The sequence below is a fragment of the Tursiops truncatus genome, chromosome 17 (genome assembly GCF_011762595.2).
Source record: "Tursiops truncatus isolate mTurTru1 chromosome 17, mTurTru1.mat.Y, whole genome shotgun sequence".
Classification (NCBI taxonomy): Eukaryota; Metazoa; Chordata; class Mammalia; order Artiodactyla; family Delphinidae; genus Tursiops; species Tursiops truncatus.
The window spans coordinates 12770961-12790905 of NC_047050.1; the positions used below are offsets into that span (position 1 = coordinate 12770961).

Here is a 19945-nt window from a genome sequence, read left to right on the forward strand (position 1 = left end):
TCTCCCGTTGCGGAGCACAGGCTCCGGACGCGCAGGCTCAGCGGCCATGGCTCACGGGCCCAGCCGCTCAGCGGCATGTGGGATCCTCCCGGACCGGGGCGCAAACCCGCGTCCCCTGCATCGGCAGGCGGACTCTCAACCACTGCGCCACCAGGGAAGCCCTCATGTGGTAGTTTTAATATATTACATATTCTATATAATCTGTTGTGAGGATACAAACAGACGCTGTGTCCAATTTAGAAAAGGCTGAACATTCGCGTATAGAAACATTTTGGTACAAGGTGGTTAGGTTGCCAGGTCAATAACACCCAAGAATGAGAAGCCTATTTGACCCACCGAGGAGCTGAAGAATAGCACTATCAAATATCGCTCCCACCTTTACAGTATTTCTCAAGAGAGAGAATTTGCTCAGAATTCTTGCATGAAATGCTAAGAACAAAGTTCCTCTTTTGGACAGAACGCAAGCCTTCCCCCAGGCCACCTTCCGACCTCAGGTTCCAAATTCTTCCCAGGTCCTGGCCATCGAGATCAGGAATTCCTGCAACCCCAAGCAACTGGTGCAGGATTTGGAGTCTGAGATATGGGGAGAGAGAGGATGCTTCTTTTTTATAAAAGCTTTTAAATTCAAGCCTAAAATACATGCAGAAGAGTATACAGATTTTAAGTTTATAGTTCAATGAATGATCACAAGTTGCATGCAGTCATCCAGAACCAGCATCCAGCCAAGGAATAGAAAATCAACAGCAGCCCCAAAGCCCGCCTGTGCGCCGTCCCAATCACCCCTCCCTCCCTCTTCCTTGCTTCTAACACTATGTATTAGTTTGGCCTGGTCTTGAACTTCATAGGCCTTCAGATGATATAGGCTCTGAAGCAGACTCACTTTACTGGGGAATTAGTCCCTATCGTGGATAGCTTGTTGGGTTTCTGAGATGAGGTGAGGAAGGAACTCTGCTCTTTCACTTTCAGGTAATCTCATGCCTGAAAGGCTGTTCATTCTTAGCACTAATTTGTCAGATGCAGGCCCAGAGACTTAGTAGCATTAAGCAAATAGCGTTTATAAATTAAAACTTGCTTTTAATTAATGAGTCAGACCATAATTTACGCACAGTTGTTTACTCAATAAAGTTAATTACAGCCCTGCATATGTGACCGAAGCTGTAATCTAATCACCTCCATCCTGACATTTTCCAAATAACCTGTGGTAAGAATGTAAATATGTTTGAAATGATTGCATTGGAGAAGCAGCGTGCACAGTGGTTAAAAGCAACAATGCTGGAGCTAGATGTGGGGTGACTCCTGGCTATGACACTTAGGAGCTCTGTGTTCTTAGTATAATGACTTAACATCTTTAAGTTTCAGTTTCCTCATCTGTAAAATGTGGATAATAGTTGTTACTGAATAGATTATGAAAAATAAGTGAGATTATGTATATATGAAATGCTAATTAGAACAAACACAATGTGTTTGCTATTATCATTACCACATAGAACCATCTTAGCATTAGAAAAGGATGAAGCCTGACACACATATCCAGCTTCAAGTACTTACCACACAGCTAAAATTGGGGATTGTTGCGTATTTGTAAGAATAGGGATACAGCAACATCTGAGCATATGCGTGAAAAGAGAGGTAAGCCCTTATGTGCTTCTTGTGTTTTCGGAGGAAGTTCGCTACAGCTTTCACTTCCGGCTCAGATTCTGGGAAAGGTCCACAGTACGTATCATCACAAGGGTGCATGGAAGCTCCTTCATCTGCAAATTAGAAAAGAAAATGGGGTGAAGGGGTGGGCAGGCAAGAAGCAAGAAACACAAATCGGCATTGTTAAACTGATTTTTCTTTTATTTCTGTAAACACACGGTATTATTAAGCAGTTCCTCTAACTTCTCACTTAAAGAAATCAATACTGAAAAATCCAAGACAGTTCAGGCCTCCATGCATAATGGGAGGGCAGCCTGAATAGGAACTAGGTGCTGCTTGTTTAAGCCTGCATAAACCACTCTAAAGGGAGGGCTCTATCAGTTGGAGGACTAATTCTACGTGATCCCCCCAGAGCAGGAAAGGCCTCCTGTTTATACACTCCATGACACTTGCACTTTCCCACCATAACACTCAACACGCTTGTAATTAGTGTCAAAATTTACTCATTTAACATGCAACCAATATTTACACTAATCTGGGTGCCTGGGATACAGTGGAAGACAACATAGGAAGAAATCCTTGCTCTAACAGAGCCTACATTCAATCTGGATTCTTTGTTAGATTCTAATGCTCTGAGAAGTCAGGGGCTGTGTTTTTCCTGCTGGGCACCTGACAACTAGAACAAGTATGGCAAGTGTTCAACAAATATTTGTTGAATAAATGAATGTCAGATCCAAAGAAAAGGCTAGACCTCTGTACAGATGTCTGGTAAGATACAAATACTGATATATCAAGAACAGGGAGGCAAGACTGAAATAATCCCACCGAACATGGCATACCAATTTCTATTATATTTTTAGATCAGCTATATACAAACTGGCTTTGTGAAACCCGAGGCCTCTCCAGTTATCTTAGGGGTCAGTTCAGTTAAGTCCTCAAAACGCAATTTTAATAATTTTCAAATTAAAAATGTATACAGGTCTATGAAGGGGAGGAAGGAAAATAAGATTCACTATAACAATCACAGTATTAAGTTCCAAGAAATTTTGGAAATAATGACATTTTTCAGTTACTTGCCATTCTGAGTCCTTACGATCTCTCCCATACCCCTGGAACACTGTAACTCTTTCCATAAACACATGGAAAATGTTTGGTGAGTCTGTGACATAGTCTAATACTTCTGAAAATGAAAAGACAACTAAGATCAGGCTAATTCTTGAGTATGTTAAATCTCATTTATGCCATAGGAGAGTGTAGATGGGGGAACTTGCAGCAATTGTGGTTTTCCTCCTTTGAGTCTAATTCTGGAGATGCCTCAAAAGCAAGTGGGATATGGATAGAACTCAGAACTTAATATAAAAACTGTAGCTGATACTCCTGAAGGAATAGGAAAAAGAGACATTTGAGGAACATTGATGTAAAGCACTGGAAAGGAGAGATCACAAATAGAGCAGCTAATTCCAGCGGGAGCAGAAGTAATGAGCCAGAGAAACAGAACTCACAATAATCCTAATAAATATTCTCAAGGGCATATAGGAGGGCACTGGAAACATTAAACAGGGACAAGAGGTTATAAAAAAGAACCAATGAGATACAATGGAAATAAAAAACTTAATTCATGGGTTGAGTGAATACAGTGGATGAGTGAATTAATGAGATGGAGTGGGTTTTGAAATGTTCCCAGAAGGCATTAGAAGAGACAAAGAATTGGAACAAAGAGAAAAAAAAATTAAAGGGTGTGAAAAATAGAATAATTGTCAACATCTGATTAATAAGGGTTCTAAAAGAGAAATTAAATATTTGAAGAACTGCTAACTGACATTGTGCCACGATTAAAGAAAGATTGAATGGGTACCAACACGAGAGAGAAAAGGGAAAATAGCAACACTTTGACACAGTAAAGTGAAATTTAGGAACGAACCAATTCCAGAGAGAAAGAAGCAGGCCATCTATAAAGGAATGAGAATTAGATTCACATCTGACGTTTTAAATAGCAACACTAGAGTAATATTTCCAAAGTACTTTTGAAAAAAGGAAATGAGTCTAGACTTTTATACCTAGCTGAACTCTTATTGAAATGTGAGAGTGAAAGATGTCATAGTTATTGTGGCATATTTTCATTGGTTATTTTTTCAATTTTTTTTCACTTAGAGGTTTTAAATTTCACATCATACAAAATGTAAAGGTTTTAAAAGGATTTTATTTTTAATTCTCATAAGTTTTGCCAAATTGCTTACTAAGTTTGTTACTGTTTACACTCCCCCAAGTAATGTAGAAGAGTACCATTTCTCCTCAATACCTGCCAACAATACCCTGAACGTGTATCACCTTTTGATTTTTGCCAGTTTGCTGGCAAAATTTAATTTGCCTTCCTACTACAAGTATGTTTGAGCATTGGTTCGTAGGTTCACTGGATTGGACTCCTCTCTGAATTGCTTAATCATGTCCTTAGCTCATGTTATTCTCTCTTGGGCTGTTTATCTTTTTTCTTACCCATGTATAAAAGAGCTTTGTATAGATGTTTGTCATCTGCATTGCATTTTATTCTCATATTTATAATTTTTCTATTGAATTGTTTATTATAACTTATCATTTTAGACATTTTAAATTTTATGTAATTACTATGTCTTTCTCAATGCCTTTGGGTTTCCTCCCTTGGTGAAGAAAGTTTCCCCTATTCTAAAGGATTAGAGGTTATTTATAGGTTTTCTTCTAAGAATGTTATCATTTTATTTTGTTCTTTTTCATCTAAGTCTTTAATCCTTCTGGATTTTTTTTTTTTGATTTATTTTTTTACCTATGTAACCTAGTTATACCTTCCGTTTTTCTATAGTGATAGCCAATTCTATCAGCATCATTTATTAAATATTCTATCATTTTCCCACTGAATTGAAACACCATCTTGGTCATATATTAGAGTCAACTGCATTTGTAGATCTATTCCTGGATTCTCTGTTCTGCTGGTCTATTTGTCTATTTCCATACTGTCACCTTATCAATCTATAGCAGCATTAAGGTATGCTCGATATCAGACAAGTTCCCCTTACTAGTATTCTTCTTCCAGTTTTATTGGTTTTTAGGGTCTATTTACTTTTCCGTATAAAGTTTATGATCATTTTATCAATTCCCCAAAACAGAAAACAAATGAAAAACCCTGTTGAGATTCTAATTGGAATTGCATTAAACTTAATACTGATTTGGGGAGGATATTATTATACTGTGTCACCCAATCCAAGGACATGTTACACCATTCCATTTGCTCAGATGGCGTTTTATGTTCTTCATTAATATTTTATCATTTTTTCTTTAGTATGCCTTCTTTATTGTTGGTATTATTATTATTTTAAACATCTTTATTGGAGTATAATTGCTTTACAATGGTGTGTTAGTTTCTGCTGTATAACAAAGTGAATCAGCTATAAATATACATATGTCCCCATATCTCCTCTCTCTTGCATCTCCCTCACACCCTCCCTATCCCACTCCTCTAGGCGGTCACAAAGCACCGAACTGATCTCCCTGTGCTATGTGGCTGCTTCCCACTAGCTAGCTATTTTACATTTGGTAATGTATATATGTCCATGCCACTCTCTCACTTCATCCCAGCTTACCTTTCCCACTCCGCCTGTCCTCAAGTCCATTCTCTACGTCTGCATCTTTATTCCTGTCCTGTCCCTAGGTTCTTAAGAACCTTTTTTTTTTTTTTTAGATTCCATATATGTGTGTTAACATACAGTATTTGTTTTTCTCTTTCTGAATTACTTCACTCTGTACGACAGATTCTAGGTCCATCCATCCACCCACCTCACTGCAAATAACTCAATTTCATTTCTTTTTATGGTTGAGTAATATTCCATTGTGTATATGTGCCACATCTTCTTTATCCATTCATCTCTCGATGGACACTTAGGTTGCTTCCATGTCCTGGCTACTGTAAGTAGAGCTGCAATGAACATTGTGGTACATGACTCTTTTTGAATTATGGTTTTCTCAGGGTATATGCCCAGTAGTGGGATTGCTGGGTCATATGGTAGTGCTATTTTTAGTTTTTTAAGGACCCTCCATACTGTTCCCCATAGTGGCTGTATCAATTTACATTCCCACCAACAGTGCAAGAGGGTTCCCTTTTCCGCACACCCTCTCCAGCATTTATTGTTCATAGATTTTTTCATGATGGCAATTCTGAGCGGTGTGAGGTGATGCCTCATTGTAGTTTTGATTTGCATTTCTCTGATGATTAGTGATGTTGAGTATCCTTTCATGTGTTTGTTGGCAATCTGTATATCTTCTTTGGAGAAATGTGTATTTAGGTCTTCTGCCCATTTTTAGATTGGGTTATTTGTTTTTTTGATATTGAGCTGCATGAGCTGCTTGTATATTTTGGAGATTAATCTTTTGTCAGTTGCTTCATTTGCAAATATTTTCTCCCATTCTGAGGGTTGCCTTTTCATCTTGTTTATGGTTTCCTTTGCTGTGAAAAAGCTTTTAAGTTTCACTAGGTCCCATTTGTTTACTTTTGTTTTTATTTTCATTTCTCTAGGAGGTGGGTCAAAAAGGATCTTGCTATGATTTATGTCATAGAGTGTTCAGCCTATATTTTCCTCTAGGAGTTTTATAGTATCTGGCCTTACATTTAGGTCTTTAATCCATTTTGAGTTTATTTTTGTGTATGGTGTTAGGGAGTGTTCTAATTTCATTCTTTTACATGTAGCTGTCCAGTTTTCCCAGCACCACTTATTGAAGAGGCTGTCTTTTCTCCACTGTATATTCTTGCCTCCTTTATCAAAAATAAGGTGACCACATGTGCGTGGGTTTATCTCTGGGTTTTCTATCCTGTTCCATTGATCTATATTTCTGTTTTTGTGCCAGTACCAAACTGTTTTGATTATAGTAGCTTTGTAGTATAGTCTGAAATCTGGAAGCCTGATTCCTCCAGTTCCATTTTTCTTTCTCAAGATTGCCTTTGGCTATTCAGGGTCTTTTGTGTTTCCATATAAATTGTAAAATTTTTTGTTCTAATTCTGTGAAAGATGCCATTGGTAGTTTGATAGGGATTGCATTGAATCTGTAGATTGCTTTGGGTAGTATAGTCATTTTCACAATGTTGATTCTTCCAATCCAAGAACATGGTATATCTCTCTGTGCGTTTGTATCATCTTTAATTTCTTTCATCAGTGTCTTATAGTTTTCTGCATACAGGTCTTTTGCCTCCTTAGGTAGGTTTATTCCTAGGTATTTTATTCTTTTTGTTGCAGTGGTAAATCAGAGTGTTTCCTTAATTTCTCTTTCAGATTTTTCATCATTAGTGTATAGGAATGCAAGAGATTTCTGTGCACTAATTTTGTATCCTGCTACTTCACCAAATTCATTGAATAACTCTAGTAGTTTTCAGGTAGCTTCTTTAGGATTCTCTATGTATAGTATCATGTCCTCTGCAAACAGTGACAGCTTTACTTCTTCTTTTCTGATTTGTATTTCTTTTTCTTCTCTGATTGCTATGGCTAAAACTTCCAAAACTATGTTGAACAATAGTGATGAGAGTGGACAACCTTGTCTTGTTCCTGATATTAGTGGAAATGGTTTCAGTTTTTCACCATTGAGAATGATGTTGCCTGTGGGTTTCTCATATATGGCCTTTATTATGTTGAAGTAAGTTTCCTCTATGCCTACTTTCTGGAGGGTTTTTATCGTAAATGGGTGTTGAATTCTGCCAAAAGCTTTTTCGGCATCTATTGAAATGATCATACGGTTTTTCTCATTCAGTTTGTTAATATGGTTTATCACGTTGATTGATTTGCGTATATTGAGGAATTCTTGCATTCCTGGGATAAACCCACTTGATCATGGTGTATGATCCTTTTTTTTTTTTTGTGGTACATGGGCCTCTCACTGTTGTGGCCTCTTCTGTTGCGGAGCACAGGCTCTGGATGCGCAGGCTCAGCGGCCATGGCTCACGGGCCCAGTCGCTCTGCAGCATGTGGGATCTTCCCGGACCGGGGCATGAACCCGTGTCCCCTGCATCAGCAGGTGGACTCTCAACCACTGTGCCACCAGGGAAGACCTGTATGATCCTTTTAATGTGCTATTGGAGTCTGTTTGCTACTATTTTGTTGAGGTTTTTTGCATCTATGTTCATCAGTGATATTGGCCTGTAGTTTTCCTTTTTGTGACATCTTTGTTTGGTTTTGGTATCAGGGTGATGGTGGCCTCATAGAATGAATTTGGGAGTGTTCCTCCCTCTGCTATGTTTTGGAAGAGTTTGAGAAGGATAGGTGTTAGCTCTTCTCCAAATGTTTCATAGAATTCGCCTCTGAAGCCATCTGGTCCTGGGCTTTTGTTTGTTGGAAGATTTTTAATCACAGTCTCAGTTTCACTGCTTGTGATTGGTCTGTTTATATTTTCTGTTTCTTCCTGGTTCAGTCTCAGAAGGTTGTGCTTTTCTAAGAATTTGTCCTTTTCTTCCAGGTTGTCCATTTTATTGGCATATGGTTGCTTGTAGTAATCTCTTATGATCTTTTGTATTTCTACAGGGTCAGTTGTTGCTTCTCCTTTTTCATTTCTAATTCTGTTGACTTGAGTCTTCTCCCTTTTTTTTCTTGATGAGTCTGGCTAATGGTTCATCAATTTTGTTTATCTTCTCAAATAACCAACTTTTAGTTTTATTGAACTTTGCTGTTGTTTCCTTCATTTCTTTTTCATTTATTTCTGATTTGATCTTTATGATTTCTTTCCTTCTGCTAACTTTGGGGGGTTTTTGTTCTTCTTTCTCTAATTGCTTTAGGTGTAAGGTTAGGTTGTTTATTTGAAATGTTTATTGTTTCTTGAGGTAGGATTGTATTGCTATAAACTTCCCTCTTAGAACTGCTTTTGCTGCATCCCATAGGTTTTGGGTGGTCGTGTTTTCATTGTCATTTGTTTCTAGGCATTTTTTGATTTCCTCTTTGATTTTTTCAGTGATCTCTTGGTTATTTAGTAGTGTATTGTTTAGCCTCCATGTGTTTGTATTTTTTACAGATTTTTTTCCCTGTAGTTGGTATCTAGTCTGATAGCATTGTGGTCTAAAAAGATACTTGATATGATTTCAATTTTCTTAAATTTACCAAGGCTTGATTTGTGACCCAAGATATGATCTATCCTGGAGAATGTTCCATGAGCACTTGAGAAGAAAGTGTATTCTGTTGTTTTTGGATGGAATGTCCTATAAATATCAACTAAGTGCATCTTGTTTAATGTATCATTTATAGCTTGTGTTTTCTTATTTATTTTCATTTTGGATGATCTGTCCATTGGTGAAAGTGGGGTGTTAAAGTCCCCTGCTATGATTTTGTTACTGACGATTTCCCCCTTTATGGCTGTTAGCGTTTGCCTTGTGTACTGAGGTGCTCCTATGTTGGGTGCATAAATATTTACAAGTATTATATCTTCATCTTGGATTGATCCCTTGATCAGTATGTAGTGTCCTTCTTTGTCTCTTGTAATAGTCTTTATTTTAAAATCTATTTTTTCTGATATGAAAATTGCTATTCCAGCTTTCTTTTGATTTCCATTTGCATGGAATGTCTTTTTCCATCCCCTCACTTTCAGTCTGTATGTGTCCCTAGGTCTGAAGTGGGTCTCTTGTTGGCAGCATGTATACAGGTCTTGTTTTTATATCCATTTTGCCAGTCTATGTCTTTTGGTTGGAGCATTTAATCCATTTCCATTTAAGGTAATTATTGATATGTATGTTCCTATTACCATTTTCTTAATTGTTTTGCGTTTGTTATTGTAGGTCTTTTCCTTTTCTTGTTTTTCCTGCCTAGAGAAGTTCCTTTAGCATTTGTTGTAAAGCTGGTTTGGTGGTAGTGAATTCTCTTAGCTTTTGCTGGCCTGTAAAGGTTTTAATTTCTCTGTCGGGTCTGAATGAGATCCTTACTGGGTAGAGTAATCTTTGTTGTAGGTTTTTCCCTTTCATCACTTTAAATATGTCCTGCCAGTCCCTTCTGGCTTGCAGAGTTTCTGCTGAAAGATCAGCTGTTAACCTTATGGGGATTCCCTTGTATGTTATTTGTTGTTTTTCCCTTGCTGCTTTTAATATATATTTTTTGTATTTAATTTTGGTAGTTTGATTAGTATTTTCTTGGTATGTTTCTCCTTGGATTTATCCTGTATGGGACTCTCTGTGCTTCTTGGACAAGATTGACTATTTCCTTTCCCATATTAGGGAAGTTTTCAACTATAATCTCCTCAAATATTTTGTCAGTCCCTTTCTTTTCCTCTTCTTTTTCTGGGACCCCTATAATCTGAATGTTGGTGTGTTTAATGTTGTCCCAGAGGTCTCTTAGTCTGTCTTCATTTCTTTTCATTCTTTTTTCTTTATTGTGTTCTGCAGCAGTGAATTCCACCATTCTGTCTTCCAGGTCACTTATCTGTTCTTCTGCCTCAGTTATTCTGCTATTGATTCCTTCTGGAGAATTTTTAATTTCATTTATTGTGTTGTTTATCATTGTTTGTTTGCTCTTTAGTTCTTCTAAGTCCTTGTTAAATGTTTCTTGTATTTTTCTCCATTCTATTTCCAAGATTTTTGATCATCTTTACTATCATTACTCTGAATTCTTTTTCATGTAGACTATTTCCTCTTCATTTGTTTGGTCTGATGGGTTTTTACCTTGCTCCTTCATCTGCTGTGTGTTTCTCTGTCTTCTCATTTTGCTGAACTTACTGTGTTTAGGGTCTCCTTTTCACAGGCTGCACGTTTGTAGTTCCCATTGTTTTTGGTGTCTCTCCTCAGTGGGTAAGGTTGGTTCAGTGGGTTATGTAGGTTTCCTGGTGGAGGGTACTGGTGCCTGTGTTCTGGTGGATGAGGCTGGATCTTGTCTTTATGGTGGGCAGGACTGCATCTGGTCATGTGTTCTGGGGTATCTGTGATCTTATTATGATTTTAGGCAGGCTCTCTGATGATGGGTGGGGCTGTGTTCCTATCTTGCTAGTTGTTTGGCATAGGGTGTCCAGCACCGTAGCTTGCTGGTCGTTGAGTGGAACTGGGTCTTAGCATTGAGATGGAGGTCTCTGGGAGAGCTTTCGCTGTTTGATATTACATGGAGCTGGGAGGTATCTGGTGGACCAATGTCCTGAGTTCAGCTCTCCCACCTCAGAGGCACAGGAATGACACTGGCCAGAGCACCAAGACCCTGTCAGCCACATGGCTCAGAAGAAAAGGGAGAGAAAAAGAAAGAAAGAAAGAAAAAATAATAATAAAATAAAGTTATTAAAATAAAAAATTATTAAAAATAAAAAGCAATTATAAAGTAATAAAAAAATGTACACAGAGAACCCTAGGACAAATGGTAAAAGCAAAGCTATACAGACAAAATCACACAAAGAAGCATACACATACACACTCACAAAAAGAGAAAAAGGAAAAATATATCTTTTGGGAAGTCTGAGGTCTTCTGCCAGCATTCAGTAGGTGTTCTGTAGGAGTTGTTCCATGTGTAGATGTATTTCTGATGTATTTGTGGGGAGGAAGGTAATCCATGTCTTACTCTGCCATCTTGAAGATCCCCCCTGTTGTTGCTATCATTATTATGAATTGGTAACTATTTCTTTTTTTAAACAATTTTTATTTAAAAATATTTAAAAATTTTTTATACAATTTTTAAGGGTTACTTTCCATTTACAGTTATTACTAAATATTGCTCTATTCCCCATATTGTACAGTACATCCCTGAACCTATCTTACACCCAATAGTTTGTACCTCCCACTCCCCCACCTCTTTATTGCCCCTCACCCCTTCTCCGCTGGTAACCAGTAGTTTTTTCTCTATATCTGTGAGTCTGCTTCTGTTTTGTTATATTCACTAGTTTTCTGTACTTTTTAGATTCTACATATAAGTGATAATCATACAGTATTTGTACTGCTCTGACTTATTTCACTTATCACAATGCCCTCTAAGTCCATCCATGTTGCTGAAAATGGCAAAATTTCATTATTTTTACGGCTGCGTAATATTCCGATGTATATTTATACCACATCTTCTTCATCTATTCATCTGCTGATGGACATTAGGTTGCTTCCATATCTTGGCAGTTGTAAATAATGCTGCTATGAACACTGGATGCAGGTCTCTTCAAATAAGTGTTTTTGTTTCTTTTTCAGATATATACCCAGGAGTGGAATTTTTGGGTCATATGGTAGTTCTGTTTTTAGTTTTTTGAGAAACCTCCATAGGTTTTCCACAGTGGCTGGAATTGGTAACTATTTTTCAAATGGTCCTCTCAGGGTGTGATGGTAGAAGTCATTTCATGATACCATGAGAGCTCCTCCTATCCTCCCCCTTCTTGTCTTCCACCTCCAACTCCATCAGATCTAGCTGGGAATTAGTTGCCCAAACTATCTCTTTATAAACTTCATTTTGGAAGCTTATGTGCTGTCAGAATGAAAATGTGACCCATTGAGAAAATTTTATATAAAATATGATATGTATGTTATTTACATATATAAATAGTTTTCTGATAACTTTATTCTTAAAGATAATATCATATTTGGGATAATGAGTGACAGCTTAGTTGACATTTCCTTAGAAAATCAGACCCTCTTCTAACTAACATTCTAAGTTGCTAAAGATAAATTACTTGTTTTGTTCAAACTGTCAAGAAAGAAGGCATATAATCCTTTAGTATTCTCATTTTCCATTCTTTCTGTAGATTGTAACTATTTCTAAGCTACTCCTGATTTTGTAGAGGCTGGAGACTTACTTGTTTTTCAACTAACAGTGGGTAAGGATTGCTGTCTTTTATCCTTTATGAGGGAAGAAAAACAAAACTTAATGGTTTTCTTTTTCAAGACTGAGTAGCAGGAGGGATAAATATTTGGTACTGAAAACAGAGCCAGTGCTATTGTTCCTTTCTGGAGTGGGGAGCAATTGGGGCTGTAGATGGAGATGTGGGTGGTGAGTGCCTTGTATCCCTGACTACATAGCCACAGTGAGACACTACTCTTGACCTGAGGCACTTGCCTTGCCCACATCATCCTCACTAGATCTTCTCTGGGTAGAGCTGAGGTTTTTATAACATCCCTTACTCACATAGGTGGTACAGATCTAATATAGGATGGGAAGAGCAGCAGGGTTTAGAACACAGAATCATTCTACAGATGACTATGTCTGGCTGTAAATCCGGTAGCACTTACGTTGTACTATAGTTATTTATTTATGTAGACTCACCCCTCCTTTAGAGGGTGAACTCCTCTAGGACAGAGGCCATGCCTTATTATTCCCAGTACTTAGAAAAATGTACACCCTTGCTATGCTTTAAATGTTGTTGAATGAGTAAGTGGAGCTGACCCTGCTCAGGGGAGATGCTTGCACATTGGACTATTTCATTGAATTTAGGTCTTTGAGTAGACAACTAAACTCCAGTTCATGTCCATGGAAGGCTGAGGACTTACAAGGGCAACAATAACAACAACAGAATATCTTCAAAAAGCCTGTTGGTCCGTGAGAACATTCTATTACCTAAGCATTTCTTGAATAATTTCAAATCTGAAACTCTGAGCTTTCCCTAAGTTATACTTTAATAAATGTTTAACAGTTTCAGAAAGGAAATGGTGTACTTAAAACATTTTTATATATGGTGATGAGCCCCAAATTGTTTATGCCCATGAGTACAAATCCTCCCTCGTCCCTAACAAAATACAGAGTGATAGCTTTATGAGTAAGCTTTTAACAAGTCATAGCAGAAAAGGGCCATTAAATTTCCTCTTAGACTGTATAAAAACTGTAACTGTGTGCTGGTGAGGTTCCTTTCAAAGAAGGGAGAGAGATTTGCAACTGGAGAGGACTGTTTATAACAGGAAGGTTTTGAGGAACGTGCAGGGAGAGCAGAGGTGTGTGGAGAATGCACGGAGCCAGAAAAGGTGTAGATTGGCCAGCAAAGAAGGAAAAAGTGCCATGGTTTCCCAGGTGTCAGGAGGACCAGGTGTCCGATCTCACCTGTTTTCTCACAGAGCTTGAAATAGTCTCCTCCCTTGGCTTCTGACACACTGACCCCTTATGTTTTAGTTCCAACAACTTTTTTCTTTCCTTATTAGTCCTCTTTATGGGTTTCTCTACCTCTGTCCGTCCCTTAAGAAGCACCCAGTTGTTCTGCCCTTAGTCCACTGTCTTCAGTGATCTCTCTCTTCAATGAATATGGCTTCTTCAGCTACTACTTAGGTATTAATACTTTCATTCATTCAGCAAGTATTTACCACGCCTACAAACTGGGATAGGTCAATGAATAAAACAAAGTTTTCTGCCTTACAGAGCTTACATTCTAATGGTGCTGATGGTGTTGGTGGGGAGATAATAAACAACACAGTGAATAGGTAATTGCTCTGTGCAGTAGAAAAGTGCTGTGGAAAAGAGAAAAAGGCAGAGGATATAGTAAATATCAGGGAGGTGAGTTGCATTTATAGAGATAGTGGTGAGGGTTATTCTCAGAAACTGACTTTTTTTTTTTGCGGTACGCGGGCCTCTCACTGTTGTGGCCTCTCCCGTTGCGGAGCACAGGCTCTGGACGCGCAGGCCCAGCGGCCATGGCTCACGGGCCCAGCCGCTTCACGGCATGTGGGATCTTCCCGGACCGGGGCACGAACCCGTGTCCCCTGCATCGGCAGGTGGACTCTCAACCACTGTGCCACCAGGGCAGCCCCAGAGACTGACTTCTGAGCAGACTTGAAGAACACAGGGAGTCAGCCGAAGCGTCTGGGGAAGAGTGTTTTGGGCAGAGGGAGCAGCCAGTGCAGAGGCTGCACGCTGGCCCTGGGGTGTTCCTGGCCAGTGTGGAAGGAACCAAGTGTTGAGGGGGAGGGTAGAAACTGATGAGGTCAGACAGTCAATGGGGGCCCAGATCATGTGAAGTTTTATAGGCTATTTTATGTCCTGTATGGGTGAGTAAAGTGGGGAGCCACTGCAGCATTTGGAGCTGAGGGTTGACATCATCTGACATATTTCAGAGGTTCATTCTGGCTGAGGAGATGGACAGACGGTGTGTTATGGGGAGGATGTGTGCAAGGGTAGAAACCGTGAGACTAGTTACTGGGGTGAGAGATGACAGTAGCTGGGACCAGGGAGGTAGTAATAGAGGTGGTCAGGATGGCTGGAATCTGGAGCTTTTCTAAAGGTAAAAACAAAGATTTCCTAATGGATTAGAAAAGGTATATGAGAAAGAGAGGAGTTCAAGATGTTCCTGTGGTTTTAGGCCCGGGCGATGGGAAGTTTGGAGCTGCCATCAGCAGAATTGAGAAGTGGCTGTAGGAAGAACAGGTCTGGCAGAGTAAAGATCAGGTGTTCAGTTTTGGATATTTTGAGTTTGAGGTGTCTGTTAGATACACCAGTGGAGATGGCAAGTAGATGTTATATACAGGAGTTTGGAAGAATGTTTGGGGCTAAAAATAGACATTTAAGAGTCAGAAGCGTATGGTAGAGGATGAGCTCTCTTAAGGAATGAATGTAGATAGAGAAGAGAAAAAGTCCAAGACTGACCCCTGGGCATTCCAGTGATCAAAGTTCAGGGGGAAGAAGAGGACCCCACTCCACACCCCCGGAAAAAATATAGACTGAAAAAAATGACCAAGAAACCAATGAGTTTGGAAGAGAGTTTTCTATTCTGGAGGCCAAGTGAAACTACATGTATTGAAAAATAAATCTTGGGCTTCCCCAGTGGCACAGTGGTTAGGAATCCGCCTGCCAATGCACGGGACACGGGTTCCAGCCCTGGTCTGGGAAGATCCCACATGCCGCAGAGCAACTTAGCCAGTGCGCCACAACTACTGAGCCTGCGCTCTAGAGCCCGCAAGCCACAACTACTGAGCCCACGTGCCACAACTACCGAAGACCGTGCACCTAGATAGAGCCTGTGTTCTGCCACAAGAGAAGCCACCGCAGTAAGAAGCCCGGGCACTGCAGTGAAGAGTAGCCCCCACTCGCGCAACTAGAGAGAGCCTGCGCGCAGCAACGAAAACCCAACATGGCCAAAAATAAACAAATAAAATAAATAAATTTATATAAAAAGAGAAAAATCATGATCCACTTTGTCAAAGCAGCTTAGAAATCAAGTAAGGTGAGATCAAGATTTGACCACTGGATTTAGCCATGTGGGATTTGATGCGAGTATAACACTGCCTGTAGTGAGTTTAAGGAGGGGAGGATGAGAACCCTGCAAATAGGAACAAAGACATGGGGCAGTAGCTGGTGGAAGAAGTGGAGACGAGAAGGAGTTTCTCAGACGAGAGGAATAATGGCATGCTATTATGCTGCTGGGAAAAAGTCCAGTAGGGAAACAAACACCACACCCAACCGGCCCAAATGACAACAGAACAAAAGAGATGGGAAAAGTCCTGGAGCAATATTCCTGAGTAGGCAAGTGGACATCTAGTAAGAGTCAGTGACTTGAATCTCTATCTCTGGCTTTCTGCACATCTCCACCTGCTTGCCTCAGAGGCTCTGGAAGCTCAAGATGTCCTCAGATGAAATCATCTTTCTCTTTCCTACCCACCAAACTAACCTTCTGCTCTGTTTCTTAACCTATGCTCCCCTCATTCATCTAGTGGCCCAAGTCAGAGACTTAGACGGAGTGTCCTGGAAGTTGTCTTCTCCCTCATCCCTCTATCCAACTGGAGAGCAAATTCTGTTGATCCTGTCTGTTAAATGTCTCTATGCTACTTCCACCAAGGAAGTTCAGGCCCTCAGCATCATTCCTCTGCAGTATCAGAATAGTTCATTGCCCTCAGCCTGGCTTGCCTTAAATTCAGCCTTCTCAACAATGTCATTGTAATCTTCTAGAAACATAAATCCGATCTTCTTGCTCTGTTGCTTAAAATCCTTCAGTGGTTGCCTTCTCGATAAAGTTCTGAAGTCTTTACGACAGCTTAAAGACCATAGAAGTAGTGTGATCGAAGTGTTTCAAGATGGCGGTGGTAGGTATTATAGCTCATCTTGTGTGTGTGTTCTTCTGTCTTAAAAAAACAATTTGTGATGTTTGTCCTGTGCTGTACAGATAGCACTGTGATTGGTATTTTACCGTTGACCAGATATTTTCACATACTTTCTATGGCTCTGTGATATTGGGTTGGCCAAAAAGTGCGTTCAGGTTTTTCTGTAACATCGTACAAAAACCCGAACGAACTTTCTGGCCAGCACAATAGTTTCAAGGTTGCATAGTTTCTCCCTTCCTCGGAATTCAAAGGGTTATGCTTTCTCCCCCCGACCAGATGTTTATGGGATAAGGCCCTTCATGATCTGTTTTTGGTTGACCTGCTTGGAATTTTAGCTTCGACCTGTCTGCCTTAAACTTTCTACTTCTACTCCTGCTACACTATTGGTCATTTCCCCGAGCTTCCCTATACCTTTGTCTTTATGACTGCGCATGCAGTTCCCTTTGTCTGAAGCATCTCTTTTCTTCACAGTCTGATTTTACTTGTCCATCAGTTACCAGTCCTCTGCATCTCCTCCAATGCCCCCAGGCTGGGTTAGGTGCCTGTCTTCTATGTGCCCATAACACACTTTACCTGCATTCGGCATAAAACCTAGTGTCTGCGTTAAAATTGTATGCAAACCCAGTTCCCTACTCATTTAGGCGAAGTGTTATTCCCCTGCATTATCAGAATATTTTGCGGCCTTCAGTCTGGCCTGCCTGACAGTGTTTGACCAATACTGGGTGCATAATAGGCTAAAAAAGCATTTTATTTCATAATTATCATATATGAGCTAAACGTATATTATTAAGAAGGGCCATGCCTCAATTTAATGCTGTTTGCCTGAGAAACACATTAGACACTGGAATATTCTATCTCATCTTATGGTTTATTTTGTGGATTGGCATCCTGCCAAAGTTATTTACCACAGATTACGTATTGATTGAGCAGCAGAATGGGTTCTCACATTGAGAATTCTTTCTCCCACTGTTTCTGATTTTTTGCCTTACTCATCTCCTATTCTAACCCTGTCTTTAAAAAATAAAATCAGAATCCTGAATAGCGGGGCCTCTAAGATGGAAATAAATTAATTCAGCTGGAAAGAAAACCACTAAAACAATCAAATTGTATTTATAGCCTTTTGGGGCACTAGCCAGGCTTTACTAAAATGTGAAGAAACAGCTCACCAGTATTGTTGAACAGTAAGTCCCTTGGGGATTTTACATAGCTGTGTTGGATATACAATTTGAAGAGTCCTGTTCATATCTAGCCTCAGTTACACAGGTTCTGATCAGAAATATCTGCTGTACTACAGAAGATCAAGATAGCAGAAAGCTAAAGCACCAGGACACAACATTTCAAGGAAACAAGTGAAAAAAAACTCCATATCTAGGAAACAATGATAAAACAGACTTCTAGGGGAAAGGAACAAGAATCACCAATGCCATCACTCTAGGTTTTAGGAGCATGAGACTGTAAAGGTTATTAGTTTCCCCTTAGTTTATGGGAGCCAATATATTGTTTCTGAAGCTAAAAGCAACATTCTCTTTCCCATCTTTACATGCAGAACAACTGTGGAATACATAACAAGATCTCTGCAGTGCAGAGTGGGGAGATTGTAGTCTTGTCAAATAAAACAGCAGACATCTCTGTTCTGAACACTTCAGCAGTTTAACTTCCGTACCATACATCACCTCTCTTGTTATTGAGTGTTGAGATGCAAAATTCTACAAGAACCTCATAAATCTAGACAGGAGACGGGACGTGCACACGTGAGGAAATGAGAGGACAAGACGGTGTAGGATATAATACAATTTTAAAGTGTGCAGTGCAGGCTAAATGCATGGGAGCCCAAAGGATGGAGAGAGAGAGCAGGGAAGATCTGGTGAGGCTGTAACGGCAAAGAAACTCGATGCGATTCAAGATGGGTGAAACTTGAAAAAATACAACTTAAAAAAATGAAAGACAAAAAAAAAAAAAAAGATTTTGTTGTTTCTATGAGCCTTAGTCCTCCTGGATGGTAAAATGAGGTGGAAGTAGTCTTTAGAGAAGAAATGGAGACGGATGTGGTACTAGAAGCAGCAATCGACTGAAAATCACAAGACCAGGCTCAGTGTGAACTGCCCTAATGAGCTCGGTGACATTCGTGTCACTGCTCTGGCTGCAATGGTCTTGGGTGGATTAGGGACCGAATCAGTGGTTCTCACTTGGTATTGTGACGATGTATTGCTATCACTCCTGGGGGTTGTCTGACAGTAGCTAGTTTCACATTATAAAATTATTTAATTAAAAGAATTGGTTCAGTTATCCTGATAAATAACTCGTAATTTATTCTAACATACTCTTGTAATGGGGGAGAGAAAAGGTCAATTAGAACGGGTGAGCTTGGGATGAACCAAAAGGAGTGTGCCCCATCATCAGCTGGGCATGTGGTAGTGGAAAAAAGTAGGGTGAGAACTGTTGGGTTAGAAAATGATTGCTACAACTCTGCAGCATTGACAGTTTAGGGTTCCAGGCCAGATGAAAAAAAAAAACTTCAGTGTAATTATGTACTTACTTTTCCTTAACATCCTTAGATTCTGTTCTAAGGATATGAGGATAAAATTTAGTAATACAAGTTGTTACTTGATTGATTTCTGCTTGTAAGCAAATTGTTTAATTCTCAGAATATACATTTTCTTAGATAAAAACTTCCCTCCTTGCCTAAGGTCCTCCAACCCCCTCCCAAATCTGCTTCTTTTGCATTACAAATCTTCTAAATGTAATCACAAGTATCCTATAAGAGAGAAATTTGATTATAGACAGAATGCTATGTGACAGAAGTAGAGGGAAGCTGAGTCAGATAGAGAAGTTGCTATGCCACTGGCTTTGAAGGTGGAGAAGGAGGTCACAAGGTAAGGAATACAGGTGGCCACTAGAAGCTGGAAAAGGCAGTGACATGACTTCTCCCCTAGAGTCTTCTGAGGGAGTGTGGGCTTGCCACAGCTTCAGCTTGGTGAAATCTGGCCTCCAGAACTGTAAGAAAATAAATCTGTGTTGTTTTAGGCCACTAAGTTTGTGGTAATTTGTTAGAGCAGCAACAGGACACTAATATGCTCATATAATTATCTTTTATTTATCTCTATACAGCATTTACCACAGTTTAATGTAATTGTATTTTCACTAAACTGTCAATCTTTTTTTATACTCCATTTATATTTATTATAAACTATTGGCTATATTCCCTGTGTTGTACGGTATATCCTTGTAGCTTATTTTATACATAATAGTTTGTACCTCTTAATCCTCTACCCCTATATTTTGCCTCCCCACTTCCCTCTCCCCACAGGCAACCACCTGCTTGTTCTATCTGTGAGTCTTTCTTTTTTATTA

General features: G+C 39.5%; 1 protein-coding gene across 2 annotated transcripts in view; it reads right to left on the minus strand.

The window, feature by feature from the left end:
- Positions 1-19945, minus strand: part of CPA6 (carboxypeptidase A6) — a 266718-nt gene that overhangs the window by 10633 nt on the left and 236140 nt on the right. For both annotated transcript variants that reach the window (XM_033843105.2, XM_033843104.2), the window contains exon 9: positions 1549-1751. In XM_033843105.2, coding sequence (XP_033698996.1) covers positions 1549-1751 — 203 coding nt within the window. The remainder of the gene's footprint in view (positions 1-1548; positions 1752-19945) is intronic.